This window comes from Salvelinus fontinalis, chromosome 9, assembly GCF_029448725.1.
Source record: "Salvelinus fontinalis isolate EN_2023a chromosome 9, ASM2944872v1, whole genome shotgun sequence".
NCBI classification, from domain to species: domain Eukaryota; kingdom Metazoa; phylum Chordata; class Actinopteri; order Salmoniformes; family Salmonidae; genus Salvelinus; species Salvelinus fontinalis.
In genome coordinates this window covers 52,486,240-52,511,351 of record NC_074673.1, presented here as the reverse complement: position 1 = coordinate 52,511,351, position 25,112 = coordinate 52,486,240, and the positions used below count along the sequence as shown (strand labels likewise).

Below are 25,112 nucleotides of genomic sequence, written 5' to 3'. Positions count from 1 at the left end.
CAACACAGCCATCTCCTAGCGCAACACAGCCATCTCCTAGCGCACCACAGCCATCTCCTAGCGCAACACAGCCATCTCCTAGCGCAACACAGCCATCTCCTAGCGCAACACAGCCATCTCCTAGCGCACCACAGCCATCTCCTAGCGCAACACAGCCATCTCCTAGTGCACTACAGCCATCTCCTAGCGCAACACAGCCATCTCCTAGCGCAACACAGCCATCTCCTAGCGCAACACAGCCCATTGCAGACATACATGAAGGACTGATTGGAAAGTGGTGTGTTGTGACAGATGATGAAGACCCTTACACTGGTATTACACAAGATGTTGATGCAGAGAGCTGCGCTCTAGTGAAGACGATGAGTTGCGTGGGAGCCAACCGATTCTTTTGGCCAATGAGAGAGGACATTGTATTGTACCAACAAGAGAATGTGCTTGGGATTGTCCCTGAGCCTCATCCAGTGACAAAACGGCATATGATGCTTGATGGTGTCTGCAAGGAAATTTGCTCCCTCGGTAACCTCCACAGGATCGGAGTTCCCAGGATATAGACATATCTGATATGGGCGGAAAGCTTAAATTCTTGTTCATCTAACTGTACTGTCCACTTTACAGTAGCTATTACAGTGAAATAATACCATGCTATTGTTTGAGGACAGTGTACAATTATGAACTTGAAAATGTAAACTTGAAAATAAACCAATTAGGCACATTTGGGCAGTCATGATACAACATTTTGAACAGATATGCAGTGGTTCATTGGATCAGTCTAGAAATGTGCACATACACTGCACATACAATGTTTACATACACTAGTGTCCAAAATCTACATTGCGCCTGGGCTGGAATCATCCATTATGGACTTTCTCTTTCATAAAAAAAATTATGTTTTTTCATTGTATTACCTTTTACGAGATCTAATGTGTTATATTCTCCTACATTAATTTCACATTTCCACAAATATACATTTAAACTCAGTTTTTCACAATTCCTGACATTTAATCCTAGTAAGAATTCCCTGTCTTAGGTCAGTTAGGATCATCACTTTATTATAAGAATGTGAAATGTCAGAATAATAGTAGAGAGAGAGAATGATTTATTTCAGCTTTGGGTCAGAAGTTTGCATACACTCAATTAGTATTTGGTAGCATTGCCTTTTAAATTGTTTAACTTGGGTCAAACGTTTCAGGTATTTTGTGAAGTGCACCAGTCCCTCCTGCAGCAAAACACCCCCACAACATGATGCTGCCACCCCCGTGCTTCACGGTTGGGATGGTGTTCTTCGGCTTGCAAGCGTCCTCCTTTTTCTCCAAACAGATCGATGGTCATTATGGTCAAACAGTTCTATTTTTGTTTCATCAGACCAGAGGACATTTCTCCAAAAAGTACGATCTTTGTCCCCATGTTATGGTGGTTTTGGAGCAGTGGCTTCTTCCTTGCTGAGCGGCCTTTCGGGTTATGTCGTTATAGGACTCGTTTTACTGTGGATATAGATACTTTTGTGCCTGTTTCCTCCAGCATCTTCACAAGGTCCTTTACTGTTGTTCTGGGATCGATTTGCACTTTTCGCACCAAAGTACATTCATCTCTAGGAGACCGAACATGTCTCCTTCCTGAGCGGTATGACGACTGCGTGGTCCCATGGTGTTTATACTTGCGTACTATTGTTATTTACAATGACAGCCCACCCCAGTCAAACCCAGACGACGCTTGGCCAATTGTGCACCGCTCAATGGGACTCCCAATCACAGCCAGATGTGATTCAGCCTGGATTCAAACCAGGAACTGTAGTGTCGTCTCTTGCACTGAGATGCAGTGCCAAAGACCGCTGCGCCACTGGGGAGCCCTAATGTCAGCCCGTGTTTCCAACCCTGTACATGTATATCAGAATAATGCATTGAATCCCAAAATTGTTCTAAAATATGCTTAAGTTATTGATACATGTATCTTTGGTTTTTGAGGTTTTGAATGGTGTGTTCTATATCTTCAACTGTGACATTAAAATGTTTAATCGTACTTTTCATCAGTTGTTTTATATGAAATGTTATTTACACCACACTCTGTCATTACCACAATGCTGACTCATTACCCATCGCAGTACATATTTTCGAGGAAAAGGTGTATTAAATTAAAAATTTTATTGATAATTTTTCCCATATGTGAACCTTATATGCTTGTTATTAAGATAATTCTTAAAATAAATGGTAAATACATGTTTCTGAGTATCATCAATGGATATATGGACATTTAGACATGACAATGATGAATACGTATAATTAAGAAAATGTAAAAATAGTTTAAAAAAACAATATTTAAGAAATTATAATGTGAATTGTTGTATAAAATACCTTAGGCACAATTTCTGTAATTTCCTTTTCAACTAAAATAGAAAATTTAATGACTGTGTAGACGTTGTAAATGACTATTCTAGCTGGAAAGGGCCAATTTTTTTCCCGGGAATATCTACATAGGCGTACAGAGGCCCATTATCAGCAAACATCACTCCTGTTTTCCAATGGCACGTTGTATTAACTCATCCAAGTTTATAATTTTAAAAGGCTAATTGATCATTACAAAACCCTTTTGCAATTAAGTTAGAACAGCTGAAAACTGTTGTCCTGATTAAAGAAGCAATAAAACTGGCCTTCTTTAGACTAGTTGAGTATCTGGAGCATCAGCATTGTGACGGTTCGATTGCAGGCTCAAAATGGCCAGAAACAAAGACATTTCTTCTGAAGCTTGTCAGTCTATTCTTGTTCTGAGAAATGAAAGCTATTCCATGCAAGAAATTGCCAAGAAACTGAAGATCTCGTACAACGCTCCCTTCACAGAACAGCGCAAACTGGCCCTAACCAGAAAAGAAAGAGGAGTGGGAGGCCCCGGTGCACAACTGAGCAAGAGGACAAGTACATTAGAGTGTCTAGTTTGAGAAACAGACACCTCACAAGTCCTCAACTGGCAGCTTCATTAAATAGTACACGCTAAACACTAGTCTCCACGTCAACAGTGAAGAGGCGACTCTGGGATGCCGGCCTTCTAGGCAGATTTGCAAAGAAAAAGCCATATTTCAGACTGGCCAATAAAAATAAAAGATTAAGATGGGCAAAAGAACACAGACACTGGACAGAGGAAGATTGGAAAAAATTGTTATGTACAGACGGATCTAAGTTTGAGGTGTTCGGATCACAAAGAAGAACATTCGTGAGACGCAGAAAAAATTGGTGGAGGCAATGTGATGGTCTTGGGGTACTTTGGTGGTGGTAAAGTGGGAGATTTGTACAGGGTAAAAGGGATCTTGAAGAAGGCTATCATTTTGTAACGCCATGCCATACCCTCTAGACGGTGCTTAATTGGAGACAATTTCCTCCTACAACAGCACAATGACCCAAAGTACAGCTCTAAACTATACAACAACTATTTAGGGAAGAAGCAGTCAGCTGGTATTCTGTCTATAATGGAGTGGACAGCACAGTCACCGGATTTCAACCCTACTGAGCTGTTGTGGGAGCAGCTTGACCGTATGGTACGTATGAAGTGCCCATCAAACCAATCCAACTTGTGGGGGTGCTTCAGGAAGCATGGGGTGAAATCTCTTCAGATTACCTCAACAAAATGACAACTAGAATGCTAAAGGTGTGCAAGGCTGTAATTGTTGCAAATGGAGGATTCTTTGACGAAAGCAAAGTTTGAAGGAAACAATTATTATTTCAATTAAAAATCATTATTTCTAACCTTGCCAACCTCTTGACTATATTTCCTATCCATTTCGCAACTAATTTCATGTATGTTTTCATGGAAAACAAGAACATTTCTAAGTGACCCTAAACTTTTGAATGGTGTTGTACCCTGTGACCACACCCACAAGTGATTTTTTGTGATTTTTTCCCCCAAACAGAAATAACAAAACATGCCAAAAAGTTGCTGTGTTGCTCAATGTACATTTAACCAGGTCAAAAATCCCAACCTACGGTTCGCAATTCTCCCACGTAGGGGCTACGAGAAAAGCCCTGTGGCTTCAGGCTATTCGGTGTAGTAGAGTGGGAAATGTGGGGAACCAGTGTCCAAGTAGGCTACACATAGCTAAGTTTGTGGAAAACATTTAATCACAGATAAGACATTTAACTTTTTTTGTATAATCTGTTTGTAACTCCACTCAGTACTTGTAGCTGTATAGTCCGTTTGTTTGTGTTGTTGGTCTTGGCTAGCTTAATGTTCCAGTAGGTAGCTAGCTAGCACTCACTCAAGTGGCTGCTAGCACCATCATTAAAAGGGGCATGAGGGAAGCCCTACAATATTACGTTTTTCTAAGTAGTGAGAACGCTAGGGAGCAGGCAAGGATGAAAAGTAATCTTTATATAAATTGTACTTTCTTAAATGTAGTTTTGTAATTGATTAAAATAAGTTTCTTGACAACAAGAAAACTGTGTTTGAAAAATAGGAAGTTTTTGCTGTGGGCCAATGGAGTAACCTAGGTAACCACAGGTTATTTTCCCTACAGGCGGGCAGGGCCGCGATGTTCTATCTAATACCGACTGGGGCTTTAGCTTTGGTAATCAGTGTCAACCATGGAGCACGTTCTGGTTGGCAAGTGAGGGGTCAAGCCTCGCCACACCTTCAACTTGTTTATTCATCAAAACCCAGCCCTTTCGCACCACCGCCAGCTACTGCGCCTATCCTTCTGGTTGTGAAAATAGCAAAATATTTCTGACACCCCCCGAACCTATAGAGCTACTGAGCTACAGCGCTTAGATTTACCATTTCATTAGGTTTGTTAAAATAGAGCCTTCAATGTCATTATGGTGTGCAGCCTACCTTGTTGACAGGGATGACGAGAAAGGACCCTCCACCTGCAGTCTCAGTGACAATGGCCAGGAACTTGGCATTGACAGCACAGAAGTGGTTGTCATGGACGTTTCTGGTGATGGGGATGCCATCAAAGCACTGCTCTCGGTTGCCTGCCTTGCCGTACACATTCCGAAACTTTGAGCTTCTGTATGTCGGACGCCATGATATCTGGGGACAAAGCACAGTGAAGAATATCAGTGAAACAGTAAACAGCCTGTCTGCAAAGAGGAGACACATTCTCTCTCTTTATTTTCATATTCTATGTCCTTTTCAGGACACTTCCTAGAGGTGTTTTACACTTCACAATGTTATTCAGGACCAATTGTCTTGGTTGTCTTTTGTTGGAGATCTCAAGTGTGCAAATGACCCCTGCAACGCATAGTGATGATATTTTCAATGTGAATGGAGGCAGGCAGTAGTCCTTGGCTGTTCTCCCAGGCTGTCAGTGTAGTTGGAATTTATTATGAGGTGACCTGAGAGTGCTGTGGGTCTTTGTGGCATGGCATGGTGGGTTACTTAAGGGAATGATAGCCAAGGTGTAATGAGCAGACAGATGAGATTGGTGAAAAGCCTTCAGAGCGACAGGATCGTCTGGTAAAAGAATAGGGGTTGCAGCTTATTTAGGGCTGGCAGCTACACACTGGGAAGCAACGCTTGCCCTATCAATATCAATTAGCCCTCAATACAGTTGAGCGTATTTCCACTGTCTGTCTGATATTCAACCCTGAGTATGTGATCCATAGACAGTATGGTGCGTGAATTAGGGGCTGGTAATTTCTGGTGGGCTTGGTAGGTTGGTAAGCTGTAAGGTTGGTAAGCTGCTTGGAGTTCATGTTGATATATGCCCATATGTTGTTTGACTGTGTTCCTCCTTACTTACTGACAACGCCGGAGGGGTTTGAGTTCTTAAAGCCAACATTTCTCATTTGCCATCATGTCCTTCGCTGAGAAATGGCACAGGCAGAAGAACAGCTGTCAGTGCACGGCCTTGCTGCCCACATGATGTTGTAACACAAATCAAATAGTCATGGCATGAGGACTTTGACCTATTTTCATATGGAGCAGTTTTTTTCCACTGAGAGGATTCCAAGGATAAGCCGTAGCTAGTGAGTGCATCATTATTTTTCCTACTTTTAGGAAGGTGATTTTTGTTGTACAACTCCATTACAACTAAAGATAGAATGTGGAAAAAATGCAACAGAAAAAAGAGCAAAATGTGATGGCAGATGGATCAGTAATCATTTCAATGGCTTTCTTGTGAAACACACTGTTGGCTATACAACCACCATGCGTGATCATGGACGACCTGTTAGGAGTAGATCCTGCCTTTTTTAAATCCTAAGAAAACACAATTTTCCCTTCCTGATGATAAAGATTTTTCTTTCTACGTGTCTACTCCAGAAATAGCTTCCAGTGTAGACTATGCACCTCTGTGCTGAGCCAACTCTTCCTCTTCTCACCTGGCTACCACCGGTGGCAAGAAAAAGTGTTTTTTTAATGAATAAACAAGTTGTGGGTGTGTGTGTCAAGGCTTGGCCGCTCACTGGCCAATCAGAACGCGCTCCATGGATAAATATGTCGTTGTTTCAAGTTGTGTGTTTAGGGTCTTTTATGTATTGCGTTTTCATCAACTCCAATTTGAATGTTAGTCCGTTATAGCCTAGTTCGTTAAATAGCCTGCCCCATATTCGCTAAATATGTTGAACAGGTTTGCAATCCACATTGCTCAAGTTGCATTGCTTCATTATGGAACTACATCCTTAAACATAGGCTATAGCATAAAGGTCTTCTCCGGTCCAATAAGTTGGACTCAAACGGACCCGAGAACAATCAGACCCGATGCCTCACAAGTCCTCAACTGGCAGCTTCATTAAATAGTACCCGCAAAAAAACAGTTTCAACATCAACAGTGAAGAGACGACTCCGGGATGCTGGCCTTCACCTGATAACACAACTGGACAGTAGTCCGGTGAGACACAACTGTAGGACCTGTCTGGTTGACTGAGATATTAAAGAAAGCAGAGCAATGCCTTATGAACAGACCTTTTCTCATTTTAGCAACCATTGAGTCTATATGCAGAGCTGTGGTCAGGTCCATTTGGGTCCACTCGGATAGATCAGCTGTAGTTACATGGACCCAAGACCCGATGACAATCAATCAGGACCTGACTCGGACCAGAGGGAAAAGCTTGAATTTTGGACCCGGTCTCGCTCAGGTCCCGGGTCAGATCTCAGGTATTCAGGTTCGGGTAGACCCGTGAAGACCTCTACTATAGCATTCGGACTGAGATAGGGACTAGGCTTACTGTAAATTGTAGTCTGGACATGGACATGTCGAACGTAGTCAATAAGAAAGATAAAACTCACTAGGCTATTGATAAGGCCTGAAAAGACACTGTATAATTCTAATGAAATTCTTATAAAAACGGAACAGCAACTTGTTTTAAACAGGCTATTTTCTAAATACAGTTGCAGGCACCATGATTGCTCCATGTGGGCGTATCATACAGACAAGGTAACTTAGACTATGGAGGGTTTTACAGGCCATCCAAACGTTTCACAGGACCTGGATAACGATCCAATATACGCTACTGTAAAACAGAAAAGGGGGAATGTCCGCTTACCGATATATTGCACGCAAATGTTGTCACGCCCTGGCCTTAGTATTCTTTGTTTTCTTTATTATTTTAGTTAGGTCAGGGTGTGACATGGGGAATGTTTGTGTTTTGGGTGATTCTATGGTAAAGGGGGTGTTGGGTGTAGTATATGGGTTTGTGTTGAGTACATGTGTCTAGCGTTGTCTATGTATGTTTAGTTGTCTAGGAGAGTCTATGGTTGCCTGAATGAGTTCCCAATTAGAGACAGCTGATTTCTGTTGTCTCTGATTGGGAGCCATATTTAGGGTAGCCATAGGCTTTCATTTGATGTGAGTAGTTGTCTATGTTAAACGTTTGTAGCCTGTGTGTGCACATCGTTTATGTAGCTTCACGATCGTTTATTGTTTTGGTTAGTTCGTAAGTGTGTTTGTTTCGTTTTGCCTTCTTCATCAATAAAAGGAGATGGCTTATTTTCCTAATGCTGCGTTTTGGTCCGTCAATCCTCCAAACAGTCGTGACAGAACTACTCACCAACACAGGACCAAGCGGCATGTAAAGCGGCAACAGGACCCACCTACACAGGATTCGTGGACATGGGAGGAGATACTGGATGGTAAGGGGCCGTGGGCACAACCGGGAGAATATCGCCTTCCTCGTGAAGAGCTGGAGGCAGCTAAAGCCGAGAGGAGGCGATATGAGGAGGCAGCACGGAGACAAGGCTGGAAGCCCGTGAGTTCAACCCAAAAATTTCTTGGGGGGGGCCTTAAAGGGAGTGTGGCGAAGTCAGGTAGGAAACCTGCGCCTACTCCCTGTACTTACCGTGGAGAGCGAGAGTACGGGCAGACACCGTGTTACGCAGTAGAGCGCACGGTGTCTCCTGTACGCGTGCATAGCCCGGTTCGGTACATTCCAGCTCCACGTATCGGCCGGGCTAGACTGAGCGTTGAGCCGTATGTCATGAAGCCGGCCCAACGCATCTGGTCACCAGTGCGTCTCCTCGGGCCGGCGTATATGGCACCAGCCTTACGCATGGTGTCCCCGGTTCGCCTACATAGGCTGGTGCGGGTTTTTCCACCTCCCCGCACTGGTCAGGCGACGGGGAGCATACAACCAGGTAGGGTTGGGCAGGCTCGGCGCTCAAGGGAGCCAGTACGCCTGCACGGTCCGGTATTTCAGGCGAGACCTCCCCGCCCCAACCCAGTACCACCAGTGCCTCCTCCACGCACTAGCCATATGGTGCGTGTCTCCAGCCCTTTACCACCAGTGCCTAAACCACGCACCAAGCCTCCTGTGTGTCCCCAGAGTCCTGTGCGTCCTGTTGCTGCTCCCCGCACTAGCCCTGAGATGCGTGTCCCCAGCCCGGTACCACCAGTCCCGGCACCACGCACCAGGCCTACAGTGCGCCTCAGCCGGCAGGAGTCTGCCGTCTGCACAGCGATGCCTGAACTGCCAGTCTGCCAAGCGCCATCTGAGCCATCCATCTCCCCAGCGCCATCTGAGCCATCCGTCTCCCCAGCGCCATCTGAGCCATCCGTCTCCCCAGCGCCATCTGAGCCATCCGTCTCCCCAGCGCCATCTGAGCCATCCGTCTGCCATGAGCCTGCAAAGCCGCCCGTCTGCCATGAGCCTGCAAAGCCGCCCGTCTGCCATGAGCCTACTGAGCCGCCCGCCAGACAGGAGCCGCTAGAGCCGTCCGTCAGACAGGATCTGCCAGAGCCGCCAACCAGACAGGATCTGCCAGAGCCGCCAACCAGACAGGATCTGCCAGAGCCGCCAACCAGACAGGATCTGCCAGAGCCGCCAACCAGACAGGATCTGCCAGATCCGTCAGCCAGCCATGAGCAGCCAGATCCGTCAGCCAGCCATGAGCAGCCAGATCCGTCAGCCAGCCATGAGCAGCCAGATCCGTCAGCCAGCCATGAGCAGCCAGATCTGTCAGCCAGCCATGTGCCGTTCCTTAGTCCGGAGCTGCCCCTTAGTCCGGAGCTGCCCCTTAGTCCGGAGCTGCCCCTTAGTCCGGAGCTGCCCCTTAGTCCGGAGCTGCCCCTTAGTCCGGAGCTGCCCCTTAGTCCGGAGCTGCCCCTTAGTCCGGAGCTGCCCCTTAGTCCGGAGCTGCCCCTTAGTCCGGAGCTGCCCCTTAGTCCGGAGCTGCCCCTTAGTCCGGAGCTGCCCCTTAGTCCGGAGCTGCCCCTTAGTCCGGAACTGCCCCTTAATGCAGTGGGGTTAATGTGGAGGGGGGTCATTTGGAGGAAGCTAAGGAGGCGGTTAGGGACTGTGGTGACGTGGGGACCACGACCAGTGCCGGAGCCGCCACCGTGGATGGAAGCCCACCCAGACCCTCCCCTAGACTGTGTAATGGTGCGCCCGGAGTTCGCACCTTAAGGGGGGGGTTATGTCACGCCCTGGCCTTAGTATTCTTTGTTTTCTTTATTATTTTAGTTAGGTCAGGGTGTGACATGGGGAATGTTTGTGTTTTGTTGGTTTTGGGTGATTCTATGGTAAAGGGGGTGTTGGGTGTAGTATATGGGTTTGTGTTGAGTACATGTGTCTAGCGTTGTCTATGTATGATTAGTTGTCTAGGAGAGTCTATGGTTGCCTGAATGAGTTCCCAATTAGAGACAGCTGATTTCTGTTGTCTCTGATTGGGAGCCATATTTAGGGTAGCCATAGGCTTTCATTTGATGTGAGTAGTTGTCTATGTTAAACGTTTGTAGCCTGTGTGTGCACATCGTTTATGTAGCTTCACGATCGTTTATTGTTTTGGTTAGTTCGTAAGTGTGTTTGTTTCGTTTTGCCTTCTTCATCAATAAAAGGAGATGGCTTATTTTCCTAATGCTGCGTTTTGGTCCGTCAATCCTCCAAACAGTCGTGACAAATGTAATGTTTTATAAACACCATGGAACCATCTTACAGATCATATTTCCACTTCTCCAGAAATAGCAGATAAAATTGCTATGAAACAATAATTTAAAAAAAGGTTCTAAATATGAGATTCACCAATACAACAGGCACATCTTTCCTTCCATGGGCTTTGTCCGTCATGACTGGATAGGCAGCGCTTCCGCTCTCAAAATCTATGCCATTATCAACTGTGCTACAAACCGGCTTTTTGCGGGTTCTAAAAACGTTTCATTACCGCTGCATGAAATTGTCACTTTTGAGCTTGTTTTTAAGGACACATCTCACAAATTGCCTCTTCTCCTACCTTAGCGCAAGTGAGCTGATGTTAGACAGGCACGCTAAATTGCAGGACCAGTTTATACATGACAAAATTGCAAACTAACGTGGGTTTGATACTTGCGTCTCCTTAGCACCAGCCTAAAATAGAGCCCTAAGTCTGTTGTGTTCACCCTGTAGCTTACTTTAAGTTTCAGCTCATGTCGGTAGAGAGTAAATAGACAGAGTCACAGCTTCACATAGTATTGTTCTAAGTGAAATCTTGTTCTCTTTGAGGTAGATGTTTACACAGATATTTCTAATTGCCATTGATACTTCACGGAGTATTTCCTAAGAGGAAATCACATTCAAACCGTGGTTCATTTCACGTAATGTTTGGCTGATTGAAATCTGCCTTTAGTGTAGTAAACTAAGTAGGTCTCTGTGGTAGTAAGTAGAACATTAGAGTAGCCTACCTCACCTAATTAGAAATTGGAGCCAAGCAGTGGCGACCCGTCATTCACGGATTTTGAGCCCCAGATTTTTAGCTAAAAAATAAATAAATGTTGGGCTTGCCTGTTTTGCCTGTTATTTTGGCAGGAAGACATGTCACATATCAGCATTTAAGACGTCACATATCAGTTTGCAAACAATATATATATCATTGTGTTAATAAAGCCGCATAGAAATGTGGTCTCTTTTTTGTTTTCTTGAGTAAGGGAGCTCCAAAATGCAGGTGTTTCAGCATAGCTCAGTGTTTTCTGTGGTGGTGGGGCAAGCCGGGAGAAAATACGGAGCGTTGCGCCGTGATTGGCTCAGTGTTCTGTCACTCTTGGGGACGCTACTTCACCGCCAAGTCTAAGGGTATACTTAAAAAATTCTAGCCCCTTGGGTGCTGCCATAGCCTTTTCACACATACCAACACACGGGTGTGATCATTCTACAGTGGTCCCTGTAGTGCACGATCAAAACAGTGTGATTAGAACGCTTTTTTTTTAGAACATCCAGTTTCGAATGACGCAACAATCAGCATTTGAGCTGGCCACACTGTTTTTTCAGAAACATTTTGCACAAACACAGTCCTTACAAAGTTATGTCCAGAATGTAAGCAATTTATTCTTGGATGCAATGTTCAGCCATTCACAGAAGTAGCTACAGCCTAACACAATCATCCAAACCGGAAAAATGTAGGCTACATTTGTCCTAGCGCTAACTGAGGAATAAGTGACTTAACACAAGCGGTCATGTTTTTGTAACTTTCAGGTGACAGAAACTACAATATGAGTTAGCTAATAGCAATTACTATTCATAATTAATCACATCACGGGTGAGCACACCATTGATCAAAATAATTTAGTAAAACACTTTCTAGACATCGAAAGTAATCTGCCGATGGAGCCATGTTTGTTGACATGCAATGCATTCTGAGTTTCACGTAATCGTCTGTCGGACCAAAGATGTTATAACAAAATTAGGTGAGTAAGGGTTCACTCATTTTTTGAGAACTTCCGGAAGTGAATAGTGGGATTTGAACAATGGTAGACAAGATGAGTTTGGTCTGACAGACGATTACGTGAAACCCAGAATGCATTGTATGTCAACAAACGTGGCTCCACACATAGCTGGAATTAGCTTAGCTCATCATAATCAGTTCAACCTTCAAAAAAGTATCTTACACACATAATATGTGTCCATTACAATCTATGCAATAATCGAAATGCATGATTTGTCACCAGTACTTGAAAACATGTGAATAAAACAGTAAATATATAAATAATTACCACACAAAACATTTTCTGATAGTGATTTATTGATAGAAGTGGTGCGTGCCGGCAGTCAATCACGTAACCTCTCACTCCCACTCTGAGCCATTCAGTGTTGTTGTTTATGTATGTAGCTAGTAAGCTAAGCTGTAGCATTAGCAATGTCTTTCAAAAGGAGACAACTCACAAATGCGGAAATTCTGGAGAGTCTGACAATGAGTATGAAAGTCAGGAATCAGATTCTGACAGGGACAGTGAGGAGCTGCCCCCCAACCTTGTAGCCATTAAGAACCCTGAATCTGAGGACCCCTTGTCCACTGACGAAGTCCCAGGTCCCTTTGAAGATGCTGGTGGTGATGGAGGCAGACCGACAGTGGATGAAGTATAGGAGTTCTGTAGTAGCTGGAAGGCCACCAGCCATTACACCCCTTCTGGCCCTGCTGTTTTCTTTGATGAGTCCCAGTCTAGAGTGCAAAGCCCCTTGCCATTTCCATCTGAGGCAGAGTGCTCAAAGTTGTTTCTGACAGAGGAGCTGGTGGGAGACATAGTAGAGGAGACCAGTTGCTATGCTATGGAGCTACAGGAGAAGAGAGAGCCAGGAGTGAGGGGAAAACTCGCTAAATGGGTGACAACCACAATTAGTGAAATGTATACCTTCCTGGTGACAGTCCTTCTCACGGGAATAGTCAAGAAGAACTCCCTAAGAGAATAGTGGAGCACAGATCCTATGTTTGCAACTGTAACGTCCTGACCAGAGTTCTTATGTGTTTTGCTTGTTTAGTGTTGGTTACAGAACCACCCACCAAACTCGGACCAAGCAGCGTGAGTACGAGCAGCAGCGGCCCACTACACAGGAATCCTGGACATGGGAGGAAATTCTGGAGGGTAAAGGACACTGGGCTCACATTGGAGAATATCGCCGCTCTCGGGAAGAGATGGAGGCAGCTAAAGCCCAGGAGCGGTGGTATGAGGAGGCAGCACGGCTGGAAGTATGAGGAGGCAGCGTGGCTGGAAGCCCGTGAAGAAACCCCCAAAATTTCTTGGGGGGGGGATAAAGGGTAGTGTGGCGAAGGTATGTAGGAAACTTGCGCCCACTTCCTATGCTTACCGTGGAGAGCGGGAGTACGGGCAGACACTGTGTTATGCGGGAGAGCGCACGGTGTCTCCTGTACGTGTGCATAGCCAGGTGCGGGTTATTCCACCTCCTCGCACTGGGCGGGCTAGATTGAGCATTGAGCCAAGTGCCATGAAGCCGGCTCAACATATCTGGCCTCCAGTACGTCTCCTCGGGCCGGTGTACATGGCACCAGCCTTACGTATGGTGTCCCCGGTTCACCAACACAGCCCAGTGCGGGTTATTCCACCTCCCCGCACTGGACGGGCTACGGGGAGCATTCAACCAGGTAAGGTTGGGCAGGCTCGGTGCTCAAGGGAGCCAGTACGCCTGCACGGTCCGGTATATCCGGCGCCACCTTCCCGCCCCAGCCCAGTACCACCAGTGCCTACACCACGCACCAGGCTTCCAGGGCGTCTCCAGAGCCCTGTTCCTCCTCCATGCACTCTCCCTGTGGTGCGTGTCTCCAGCCCAGTGCCTCCAGTTCCGGCACCACGCATCAAGCCTCCTGTGTGCGTCTCCAGAGCCATGTACGCACTGTTCCTTCTCCCCGCACTCGCCCTGAGGTGCGTGCCCTCAGCCCGGTACCACCAGTGCCGGTACCACGCACCAGGCCTATAGTGCGCTTTGAGAGTCCAGTGTGCCCTGTTCCTGCTCCCCGCACTAGCCTTAAGGTGCGTGTCTCCAGTCCGGTACCACCAGTTCCGGGCACCATGCACCAGGCCTACTGTGCGCCTCAGCAGGTCAGAGTCGGCCATCTGCCCAACACCGCCTGCACTGCTCGTCTGCCCAGCGCCGTCTGAGCTGCCTGCCTGCCCAGCGCCATCTGAGCCATCCGTCTGCCCAGCGCCGTCTGAGCCATCCGTCTTCCCAGCGCCGTCTGAGCCGTCCGTCTGCCCAGCGCCGTCTGAGCCGTCCGTCTGCCCAGCGCAGTCTGAGCCGTCCGTCTGTCCCGAGCCGTCAGAGCCGTCCGTCTGTCCAGAGCCGTCAGAGCCGTTTGTCAGTCAGGAGCCGCTAGAGCCGTCCGTTAGTCAGGAGCCGCCAGAGCCGTCAGCCAGTCAGGGGCCGCCAGAGCCGCCAGCCAGTCAGGGGCCGCCAGAGCCACCAGCCAGTCAGGGGCCGCCAGAGCCGCCAGCCAGTCAGGGGCCGCCAGAGCCGCCAGCCAGTCAGGAGCCGCCAGAGCCGCCAGCCAGTCAGGAGCCGCCAGAGCCGCCAGCCAGTCAGGAGCCGCCAGAGCCGCCAGCCAGTCAGGAGCCGCCAGAGCCGCCAGCCAGTCAGGAGCCGCCAGAGCTGCCAGCCAGTCAGGAGCCGCCAGCCAGTCAGGAGCTGCCAGAGCCGCCAGCCAGTCAGGAGCTGCCAGAGCCGCCAGCCAGTCAGGAGCTGCCAGAGCCGCCTACCAGTCATGAGCTGCCTGCCAGTCATGAGCTGCACGCCAGTCATGAGCTGCACGCCAGTCATGAGCTGCACTCCAGTCATGAGCTGCACTCCAGTCATGAGCTGCCCTCCAGTCATGAGCTGCCCTATAGTCATGAGCTGCACTCCAGTCATGAGCTGCCCTCCAGTCATGAGCTGCCCTATAGTCATGAGCTGCCCTCCAGTCATGAGCTGCCTTCCAGTCATGAGCTGCCCTCCAGTCATGAGCTGCCCTCCAGTCATGAGCTGCCCTCCAGTCATGAGCTGCCCTCCAGTCATGAGCTGCCCTCCAGTCATGAGCTGCCCTCCAGTCATGAGCTGCCTTACAGTCATGAGCGGCCACTCAGTCATGAGCGGCCACTCAGTCATGAGCTGCCACTCAGTCCGGAGCTGTCACTCAGTCCGGAGCTGCCACTCAGTCTGGAGCTGCCACTCAGTCCGGAGCTGCCACTCAGTCCGGAGCTGCCACTCAGTCCGGAGCTGCCAGTCAGTCCGGAGCTGCCAGTCAGTCCGGAGCTGCCATTAGTCCAGAGCTGCCCCTCTGTCCTGAGCTACCTCTCTGTCCTGAGCTACCTCTCTGTCCTGAGCTACCTCTCTGTCCTGAGCTACCTCTCTGTCCTGAGCTACCTCTCTGTCCTGAGCTACCTCTCTGTCCTGAGCTACCTCTCTGTCCTGAGCTACCTCTCTGTCCTGAGCTACCTCCTAAATCATGTGGGGGCCTTGGGGAGGATTCTTAGGCCGAGGTCGTGGGCGAGGGTCGCCACTCAAAGGACTCTAAGGAGGTGCGTTCGGAGTCCGCACCTCAGGAGGGGGGTACTGTAACGTCCTGACCAGAGTTCTTATGTGTCTTGCTTCTTTAGTGTTGGTTACAGCAACTCCCTTCTTTGCCACCCTCTTCTCCCAAGACCTCTTCCTTTTTCTGCTGCGATGCCTGCATTTAGTCAACAATGCCACTGCCAACCTAAATGACTCGCTATACAAATTAAGAAATGTTCTTCCCAGCCTGACTAGTGGTTGAAATGTGTTTTCTTGCTTTGTTTTCATCCAGTAAAACTGTTAAGGAGTGTACACTAGCATTCAAAAGCTGGCCTCAGTCTTCAGCTCCAAAGATGTCCAGCTCCAGCTCCAGTTATGATATTGGCAAATAGTGTTTGTGGTTTCTGAAAGTACAGAATAAAGAGGAATTATTAGTAGTTAGAATACAATATCAGCATATAGCAATCAAACAATTTTACAAAGAAGATAATAAACACTGCTATAAAAATTATATATTGCACTGGCAAAATCACAAATTAGAGTTATAACAATAAGACACAGTAACTGTTGAGCTCCACAAGGGGGCAGGGCAGAACAGAGCTATGCTAAATAGTCTAACTGAAAACAAACCATGGTCAAATATTTATTCATTTATTTAACTAGGCAAGTGATTTAAGAACAAATTCTTATTTACAATGACAGCCTACACTGGCAAAACTCTTGACAAAACTAGGCCAATTGTGACTCCCAATCACGACCGGTTGTGATACAGCCTGTATTCAAACCAGGGTGTCTGTTGTGACGCCTCTAGCACTGAAATACAGGGCCTTAGACCGCCGCGCCACTTGGGAGTCATAAAGCCAGGGCAGCTTTAAAAGACAACACAAGCTAATACTTCTCTGATGCAATTAGCATTGTTTTACAGAGCTAATAGAAGAATGTAGCTAGCTACATAAGCATGATTGAATATAACACCATAAAGGTTATGAAATTAGTAACATTACCTCGCGTGTCCGTGGATATAAGGAATATACACAAATATATTGAGCTACAGTAGAAACGACATAACGTAAAAAGACACTTACTTTGATAGAACCGCACACATTTCCAAAGTTATTGTCAGTAATGAAAACAACAATGACTGCGATGCGGGCACCAGACGAAAAATGTGAACACGTGTGTGCAGATGCTGTTCTGATGGGACATGCGCAAATGTCTGCAGACTTGAACTGCACAAACAATTTGGAAGTGCTTGGGGAATTTTGTCCGGGTCAGAAATTCCAAAACTATAAATTGTCCACAAAAGTAAAATGACTACTTTTATGTGAATTAATGAGGAGGCAGAACACACCTTTACATTTACATTTACATTTTAGTCATTTAGCAGACGCTCTTATCCAGAGCGACTTACAGTAGTGTGCATACAATTTTATTACATTTGTACATTTTTTTTTTTTTTTTTTTTTTTACATTTTACATTTTTACATTACATTTTACATACTGAGACAAGGATATCCCTACCGGCCAAACCCTCCCTAACCCGGACGACGCTATGCCAATTGTGCGTCGCCCCACGGACCTGCCGGTTGCGGCCGGCTGCGACAGAGCCTGGGCGCGAACCCAGAGACTCTGGTGGCGCAGCTAGCACTGCAATGCAGTGCCCTAGACCACTGCGCCACCCGGGAGGCCCGGGGTACACCTCAATTCAAACTGTTCTTAGAAAATAAAAACTTGTTAGAAAATCATTTGAAATTGACAAGTTGAAAACAGCCTATAAATAAAAACAGGCAGCGTGCCTTGGTTTGAGGGCAGCGTGGATTAAATGTCCTGTTGCGCAACAATCACATTTTGGAATGGAGAGAACATTCTAACATCACGTGCATAAAAAAATTCACGCTGGGGGGCGACCGTTAGAGATATTTGGAACTCACGTATGAAAAGGATAGAGTTACATTAGAAGTGCCCATCCAAGAAGGCTCAAGGTCATTGGCCATAGATAAAATGACATCAAATCACATTATATCTACAGTAGATTTGATTGGACTGATCATGTCAACGTCATACTTTCAAATTCTTAGCTAGCAGTCATCATCATGAATCAAGTCGACAATCTACTGGCAAATCCTTTTTAATCCTTGTCATCTGAAGAGAAATAATGAAGAGAAAGTACAGATAAAACATATCGGTGCTCATCGGCCATTGGACATAAACATTACACAACAAGTTGGAAATTGCAAAATCAACAATTAATGGTTTGGAAGGAATCAGTGGCTACCTGTGAGATCAATACAACTGGGAACTCGGGAAAAAAACGATTTACGACTGAGAAAACAGGTTTTAAACTTTCATCCAACTCGGAACTGTAAATCGGAAACTCGGGCCTCTTTCTAGAGCTACGACCTGAAGATCACTGACGTCATCATGATTCAACAAGTTGTTCCCAGTTGTCTTGAAAGAGCCATAAATCCGTGGCTTTGATGACAAAATTTGATGACAAAATTTGCCCATGAAGGACAGCCGCGCTGTCTTCCTGTTCAAGTGAGCACAGCACAACAAGGTGAGTCCAAAAATGTATTGTATGCTGCTGCATAAATTATGTAATATGCCAGGGAGATATGTATACTGTAGCTAAGAAAGTAATACTAAGGGTATGCTGTGTAATAAGCTGTTAGTAGCCCATGTGCCTCACCCTAAAAAATTGGTTCTATTTTCAACTCTTAATTTCACCTACTGTTCTGACTTGGTGGTGCACATGTAGTCTACATCTTGTTTTAGAGAAATGTAATCATCTAATATGGTAAGAGCTTTCATTGTCTGCTTATATGCCCCCTTTATTCATCCTATGATTCTGACTTGGTGTACAGGGAGAACAGTGTAAGAATGGCCCATGTTCTGAATTCTGTCACTGTACATTTCAAAAGTGCTGAACAAAGAGTTATATTGACTACGTCCGTTCTATTTCGCTCATTATGTCTTAATTGAAATTACGGATAGCCTCTTATCCGCTTGTCGTCCCCTTATGTCATAGTTTGTACATTTCAATTTTCAGTAGAAACCACATTTGTTTAAGCAAGCAAACCAGCCATATCAGCTATGCTTTTTTATAAGGCAGAAAAGGAGGCTGAATGAACTGTTTCGCTACCAGACAAGGCTCCACTGATAGCCAGGTGTAGCAGTGTTAAGGTGATGGGACTGCTGTTGGGACTGTGCTGTTGGGACAGCTTTATGTAGGCCCTAACAGTTTGTGCAATTCATGTATTGTTTAGTGTTGTGTTGTGTAGTGGCTTTGCTGGCATGCATCCTACAATTTTTTTGTTTGCCCCACCACGATTTACATGCTAAAATCGCTACTGGGGTCAAGACAGCTTCACGTTGGGCGTTCATACAACACATTTTATATTTTTTAAACTAGACGAACATATACAGTAGTTGGATGGCTAATGGTGTCAAACTGTAATGCTGAAGCACCATGACGTTTCTGCCGAGCGAAGCGGTCAAAAATCTAACTTGCAGGGCAATACTGTCTCCTGTGACACTGCTCTCCAGCTGAAGTGCTGAAAGGTGCAGAAAGTGAATTCGCGTCAGCAGCTGTAAATGATCATACTGGGACCTGCTACTGTGCAGTAGCAGCACCGATAAGGAGCTTATATATTTATAGCCAAGAGATTATCGGATCGTTATGAGATTGTCTATTCTTATTTATGCACAGGAACACATCACGTTTCACTCACAGACTTAGGCTGTAAAAAGGTGTTGGAAACAAATGGTTGTAAGTTTGTGGCGAGGGAGCAGAGAAAGAGGTGCATTGTGTTTGTAGAGCCATGACTGATTACTATGTGAGGGAGACAATCTGACTGATTGTCACTGGACACAGTGACAGGATGCGGGGCTGGCCCTAGCCTTTTGGGGCACTAAGCGAGATTTGGTTGCCCCCCACAGGCAAAACATTTTAGTGGTCCCCTTCTTGATGGCGGAGAGAGAGAAAAAAGTTTGAAAGTAAATTTCATGCAATTCTACAGATTTTGCTATGGGGCGGAGAGAAACATTTGCAGTTTAAAAGCTAATTTGCTGTAATTCTACCATTTTGACATGATTTATGCCATGTTAATAGGATATTTGAGTGAGAGTGACTAACAAAACGAATGGGGGCCCCTGGAGGCCCTGTGCCTAGTCGATAATTTGGCCATGATTACTACTAATCATGTCACTAATCTACTAAGGTTTAGATAGCTGGCTAGATAAATTTACCAATATTTTTTTTTTTAGCTGACATAGGCTAATTGAGTGACTGTCAATGACTGACATAACAAGAGAAAAACTGATGATGCAAAACCACATTTCTTTATTGCACTTTGTGTATTCTACTATACTAACTCTCAACAGTAAGTTGAGACCCCAATTGATAAATAAATTGGTCGGGGAGACCTAAGCAGGATGCTATCTGAATGCCAGGCAGATGAATAATGTGTGTAGATATATATTTTGGCTAACACTGCTTTCAGTGGAGGGAAAACAATATAGTTGGTCTATGCGGTGAAAGACCCATTTGTTTGAACATCAGCTAAAACAGACATGCCAGCATTAGCTCTGTGGTAATCAAGGATGGATTAAACAGTATCAAACTGTTGTATTTTTCAGCACACTCAGTGCCTTCTGCATACCAAGTCTCTCAACTACTTAAGCCACAGCATGTTTTAGATATTGTATTTAAACTATAATATAGAATATCAGGCTAATAGAGAAAGCACTACATATACCCCTTACTAGATTAAGATAGCATTCTGCTTTTGTCACAGGCAGGCTAAGATCTGAACCCTGGTCCACAGGAGAAGCCAACGTTTTACCATTAGGAGAAGAGGAAATTCACACTTAAGCTGAGGGTAACACTAATTTTGAAGTTGCAGTCATGCCACATGTTCCCAGTGAGACCGTAAGCCCGACCCACGTGGGAGACCAGGGTTCAGATCTTTTTTTTTTTTTTTTTTTTTTTTTTTGAAGACTTCATGAAACAAAGTTTATTGATACAAAATAACCAAAACAATAGATGAAATGTCTATATTGGGACAAATAGCAATAAATACAACAACAGTGGATGGGGTCTACATACAGACGGGGGCATTATGGCACAAGGAATCAATGAGATATGAAGAACATTTAAAAATACCTAAGAAGTTTGGTCATGTGACAGAAACTAACATTTGAGATGATCTTCTGAGAGTCTCAAGATAGGCAGCGAAAGTACAAAAACAGAGAACTACAAAAACATTGCAGTGCTTTCAAGTCAAACTGGGACATGACGGCCATAAGCATCTCAACTACAACCATCCATCGTTTTCTCCTGCTGTATTCCTCCTCCTCTTCATACGAAGAGGAGGAGGAATAGTGATTCGACCAAACTGCAGCGGGTTGTGAATACATAATGATTTAATAAACAAAACTGAAGAACACGACGAACACTTGAATAATTACAAAACAAATAAACGAATGAAGACAGACCTGGACACGAACTTACATACAACGTGAAGAACGCATGAACCAGGAAAACAGACTACATAAAACGAACGAACTAACAAAAACCGGAACAGTCCCGTGTGGCGTAACATACTGACACAGGAGACAATCACCCACAAACAAACAGTGAGAACAACCTATCTTAATATGACTCTCAATTAGAGGAAACGTCAAACACCTGCCTCTAATTGAGAGCCATACCAGGCAACCCAAAACCAACATAGAAACAGAAAACATAGACTGCCCACCCAAAACTCACGCCCTGACCAATAAACACAACCAAACAACAGAAAACAGGTCAGGAACGTGACACCTGCCAACCTTCTCTAAAATATGATTGCTGTATATTCAAAATGGACAGAACATATAAGTCTCTTACTAAAACTTACCACAGAGCAGTAGACTTGTGGTTCAGATTTGAAGGAGATGAAAGAGAACAGACGATATAGTATATTGAAAACAAAGAGGAAAGGAGGGAGCAGGTAAACATGATGTGTAGTGAATGCCAGTGATGGAATGTTTCTCATAGAACTCCCCAGTTGAGTTTCTGAACCGTGAGAACTACAAAACATAGAAAGAACTTGCCACATTCTATACATTATTACGATTGGTCGGAAAATATTGACATTCTAACGAGTTTAAAAGGAATGCTAGATTGATAAACCAACATTTCCCTTTTAGGGGGTTGTTTTAAAAAACCTAGCAAGGATGGTAAAAGTCTTGCTCTGTTAACAAAATCGCTCCCTCACACTTACTTTACATTACAGTGGCTTTATACCAGAGTAACACATTTGCATCAGTTTAAACAACTTCATCAAAAATGGTACCACAAAAATTGTATCAAACTATATATAGGCCTACGGTTCTTATGATCCGTCAAGGTACTTGAACATGCAACTCCACTCCGGATTCCGGTAGAAGGCCACTATAAACGTTACATATTCCCAGACATAATGTGTTACACTTGGAACTACTGCTACACAGGGTGACATTTTGACTATGCAAAAAAGTCATGCAGTTGTCCAAACAAGCGCTACTTTTTGTGAAGCCAAAATGGGGCCCACAGAGGGGAACATGGCACCCTATTACCCATATAGAGCAATTACACACGAGAGACAGTCAGTCTAATAGTTGATGCCCTGGGTTCAGATCTTGCCTGTGACAAAGGCAGATTGCTATCTTGAGCTAGTAAGGGATATACTGTATATGTAGTGTTGTCTCATGGCGCCGATAGAGAGGGCAGCTGTGCTTCTAGCCCCTAGGCACCTTTGCAGTATTTCGTTTTTTGGTGTTATTTCTTACATTATTAGGCCAGACATTTTTTTAATTTTTAATTTTTACCCCCTTTTCTCCCCAATTTTCCTGGTATCCAATTGCTAGTAATTACTACCTTGTCTCATCGCTACAACTCCCGTACGGGCTCGGGAGAGATGAAGGTCGAAAGCCATGCGTCCTCCGAAGCACAACCCAACCAAGCCGCACTGCTTCTTAACACAGCGCGCCTCCAACCCTGAAGCCAGCCGCACCAATGTGTCGGAGGAAACACCGTGCACCTGGCCCCCTTGGTTAGTGCGCACTGCGCCCGGCCCGCCACAGGAGTCACTGGTGCGCGATGAGACAAGGATATCCCTACCGGCCAAACCCTCCCTAACCCGGACGACGCTAGGCCAATTGTGCGTCGCCCCACGGACCTCCCGGTCGCCCCCGGCTGCGACAGAGCCTGGGCGCGAACCCAGAGTCTCTGGTGGCGCAGCTAGCACTGCGATGCAGTGCCCTAGACCACTGCGCCACCCGGGAGGCCCTTGGCCAGACATTTTTTGGTGTTATTATATGCAGCTGGAAAGAACTTTTCGATATCAGAGAGCAGTTACTTACCAGCATTACCAGCATTACGACCAGGAATGCGACTTTCCAGAATCGGATCCCTTGTCCGTTCCAGAGGCTGATACAATAAATCGGCGAAGAAGAAGAAGAGGTACTCGGAGTGGACTTCTATTCCGATTCAGGAGGCACGCACACCACCCACAGCTTCCAAGTATATTACTCGCAAATGTTCAGTGTCTGGATAATAAAGTTTACTTTATTATCAAAGATTGTGAGGATTTCCTTCCAGAGAAACATCAGGGATTGTAACATACTCTGTTTCACAGAAACATGGCTCTCTCTGGATATACTGTCTGAGTCTGTACAGCCAGTTGGGTCATTGTGCAGACAGGAATAAATATCTCTCTGGGAAAAATAAGGGTGGGGGTGTATGTTTCATGATTAACTACTCATGGTGTAATTGTGATAACATACAGGAACCCAATTCCTTTAGATCACACAACCTAGAATACCTCACAATCAAATGTATTACCTCCCGAGAGAATTCCCTTCGGTTATAGTCACAGCCGTGTATATTCCCCCTCAAGCCGATACCACGACAGCCCTCAAAGAACTTCACTGGACTTTATGCGAACTGGAAACCATATATCCCGAGGCCGCATTTGTTGTAGCTGGGGATTTTAACAAAGCAAATTTGAGGAAAATGCTTCCTAAGTTCTATCAACACATTGACTATAGTACTGTAGTACTTGTGCTACTAAAACACTCGACCACTGCTACTCCAACTTCCGGGATGCCTACAAGGCCCTCCCGCGTTCTCCGGCAAATCCATTTTGCTCCTTCCTTCCTATAGGCAGAAACTCAAACAGGAAGTACCTGTGCTAACCAATTGGAATCCACCAGCTGGCTAGAGTGTTTACGAACATATTCAATCTCTCCCGATCACAGTCTGCTGTCCCCACATGCTTCAAGATGGCCAGCATTGCTCCTGTACCCAAGAAAGCAAAGGTACTGAAATAAATGACTATCGCCCCGTAGCACTCACTTCTGTCATCATGAAATGCTTTAAGAGACTAGTCAAGGATCATATCACCTCTACCTTACCTGACACTCTAGACCCACTTCAATTTGCTTACCGCCCCAACTGATCCACAGACGATGCAATCGCCATCACACTGCATACTGCCCTATCCCATCTGGACAAGGGGAATACCTACAGTATGTAAGAATGCTGTTCATTGACTATAGCTCAGCATTCAACACCATAGTACCCTCCACGCTCATCATTAAGCTCGAGGCCCTGGGTCTGAACCCCGTCCTGTGCAACTGGGTCTATCCTGGACTTCCTGACGGGCCGCCCCCGGGTGGTGAAGGTAGGAAACAACACCTCCACTTCACTGATCCTCAACACTGGGGCCCCACAAGGGTGTGTGCTGAGTCCCCTCCTGTACTCACTGTTCACATATGACTGCATGACCCCGCACGCCTCCAACTCAATCATCAAGTTTGCAGACGACACAACAGTAGTAGGCTTGATTACCAACGATGACGAGACAGTCTACATGGAGGAGGTGAGGGCCCTGGGGGTGTGGTGTCAGGAAAACAACCTCACACTTAACGTCAACAAAACAAAGGAGCTGATCGTGGACTTCAGGAAACAGCAGAGGGAGCACCCCCCTATCCACATCGATGAGACCACAGTGGAGAAGGTGGAAAGCTTCAAGTTCCTTGGAGTACAAATGACTGACAAACTGAAATGGTCCACCCACAGTGACAGTGTGGTGAAGAAGGCGCTTGGCACCTAAAACCCATATAAACTTTTATAGCTACACAATTGAGAGCATCCTGTCAGGATGTATCACTGCCTGGTATGGCAACTGCACCACCCACAGCCGCAGGGCTCTCCAGGGGATGGTGCAGTCTGCCCAACGCATCACAGGGGGCAAACTGCCCTCCAAGACACCTACAGCACCAGATGTCACAGGAAAGCCAGGACAACAACCACCCAAGCCACTGCCTGTTCACCCCACTATCATCCAGAAGGCGAGGTCAGTACAGGTGCATCAAAGCTGGGACCGAGAGAATGAAAAACAGCATCTATCTCAAGGCCATCAGACTGTTAAATAGCCATCA

The 25,112-nt window shown here is 45.8% G+C and overlaps 1 protein-coding gene across 3 annotated transcripts in view; it reads right to left on the bottom strand.

Annotated features, from left to right (window-relative positions):
- coro2bb (coronin, actin binding protein, 2Bb) overlaps positions 1-25,112 on the bottom strand; it is a 57,485-nt gene that overhangs the window by 27,403 nt on the left and 4,970 nt on the right. For 2 of the 3 annotated variants that reach the window (XM_055934829.1, XM_055934830.1), the window contains exon 2: positions 4,813-5,013. The exons of the other annotated variant lie outside the window; for it this stretch is intronic. In XM_055934829.1, the coding sequence (XP_055790804.1) occupies positions 4,813-5,013 (201 nt within the window). The remainder of the gene's footprint in view (positions 1-4,812; positions 5,014-25,112) is intronic. 3 annotated transcript variants of the gene reach the window in all.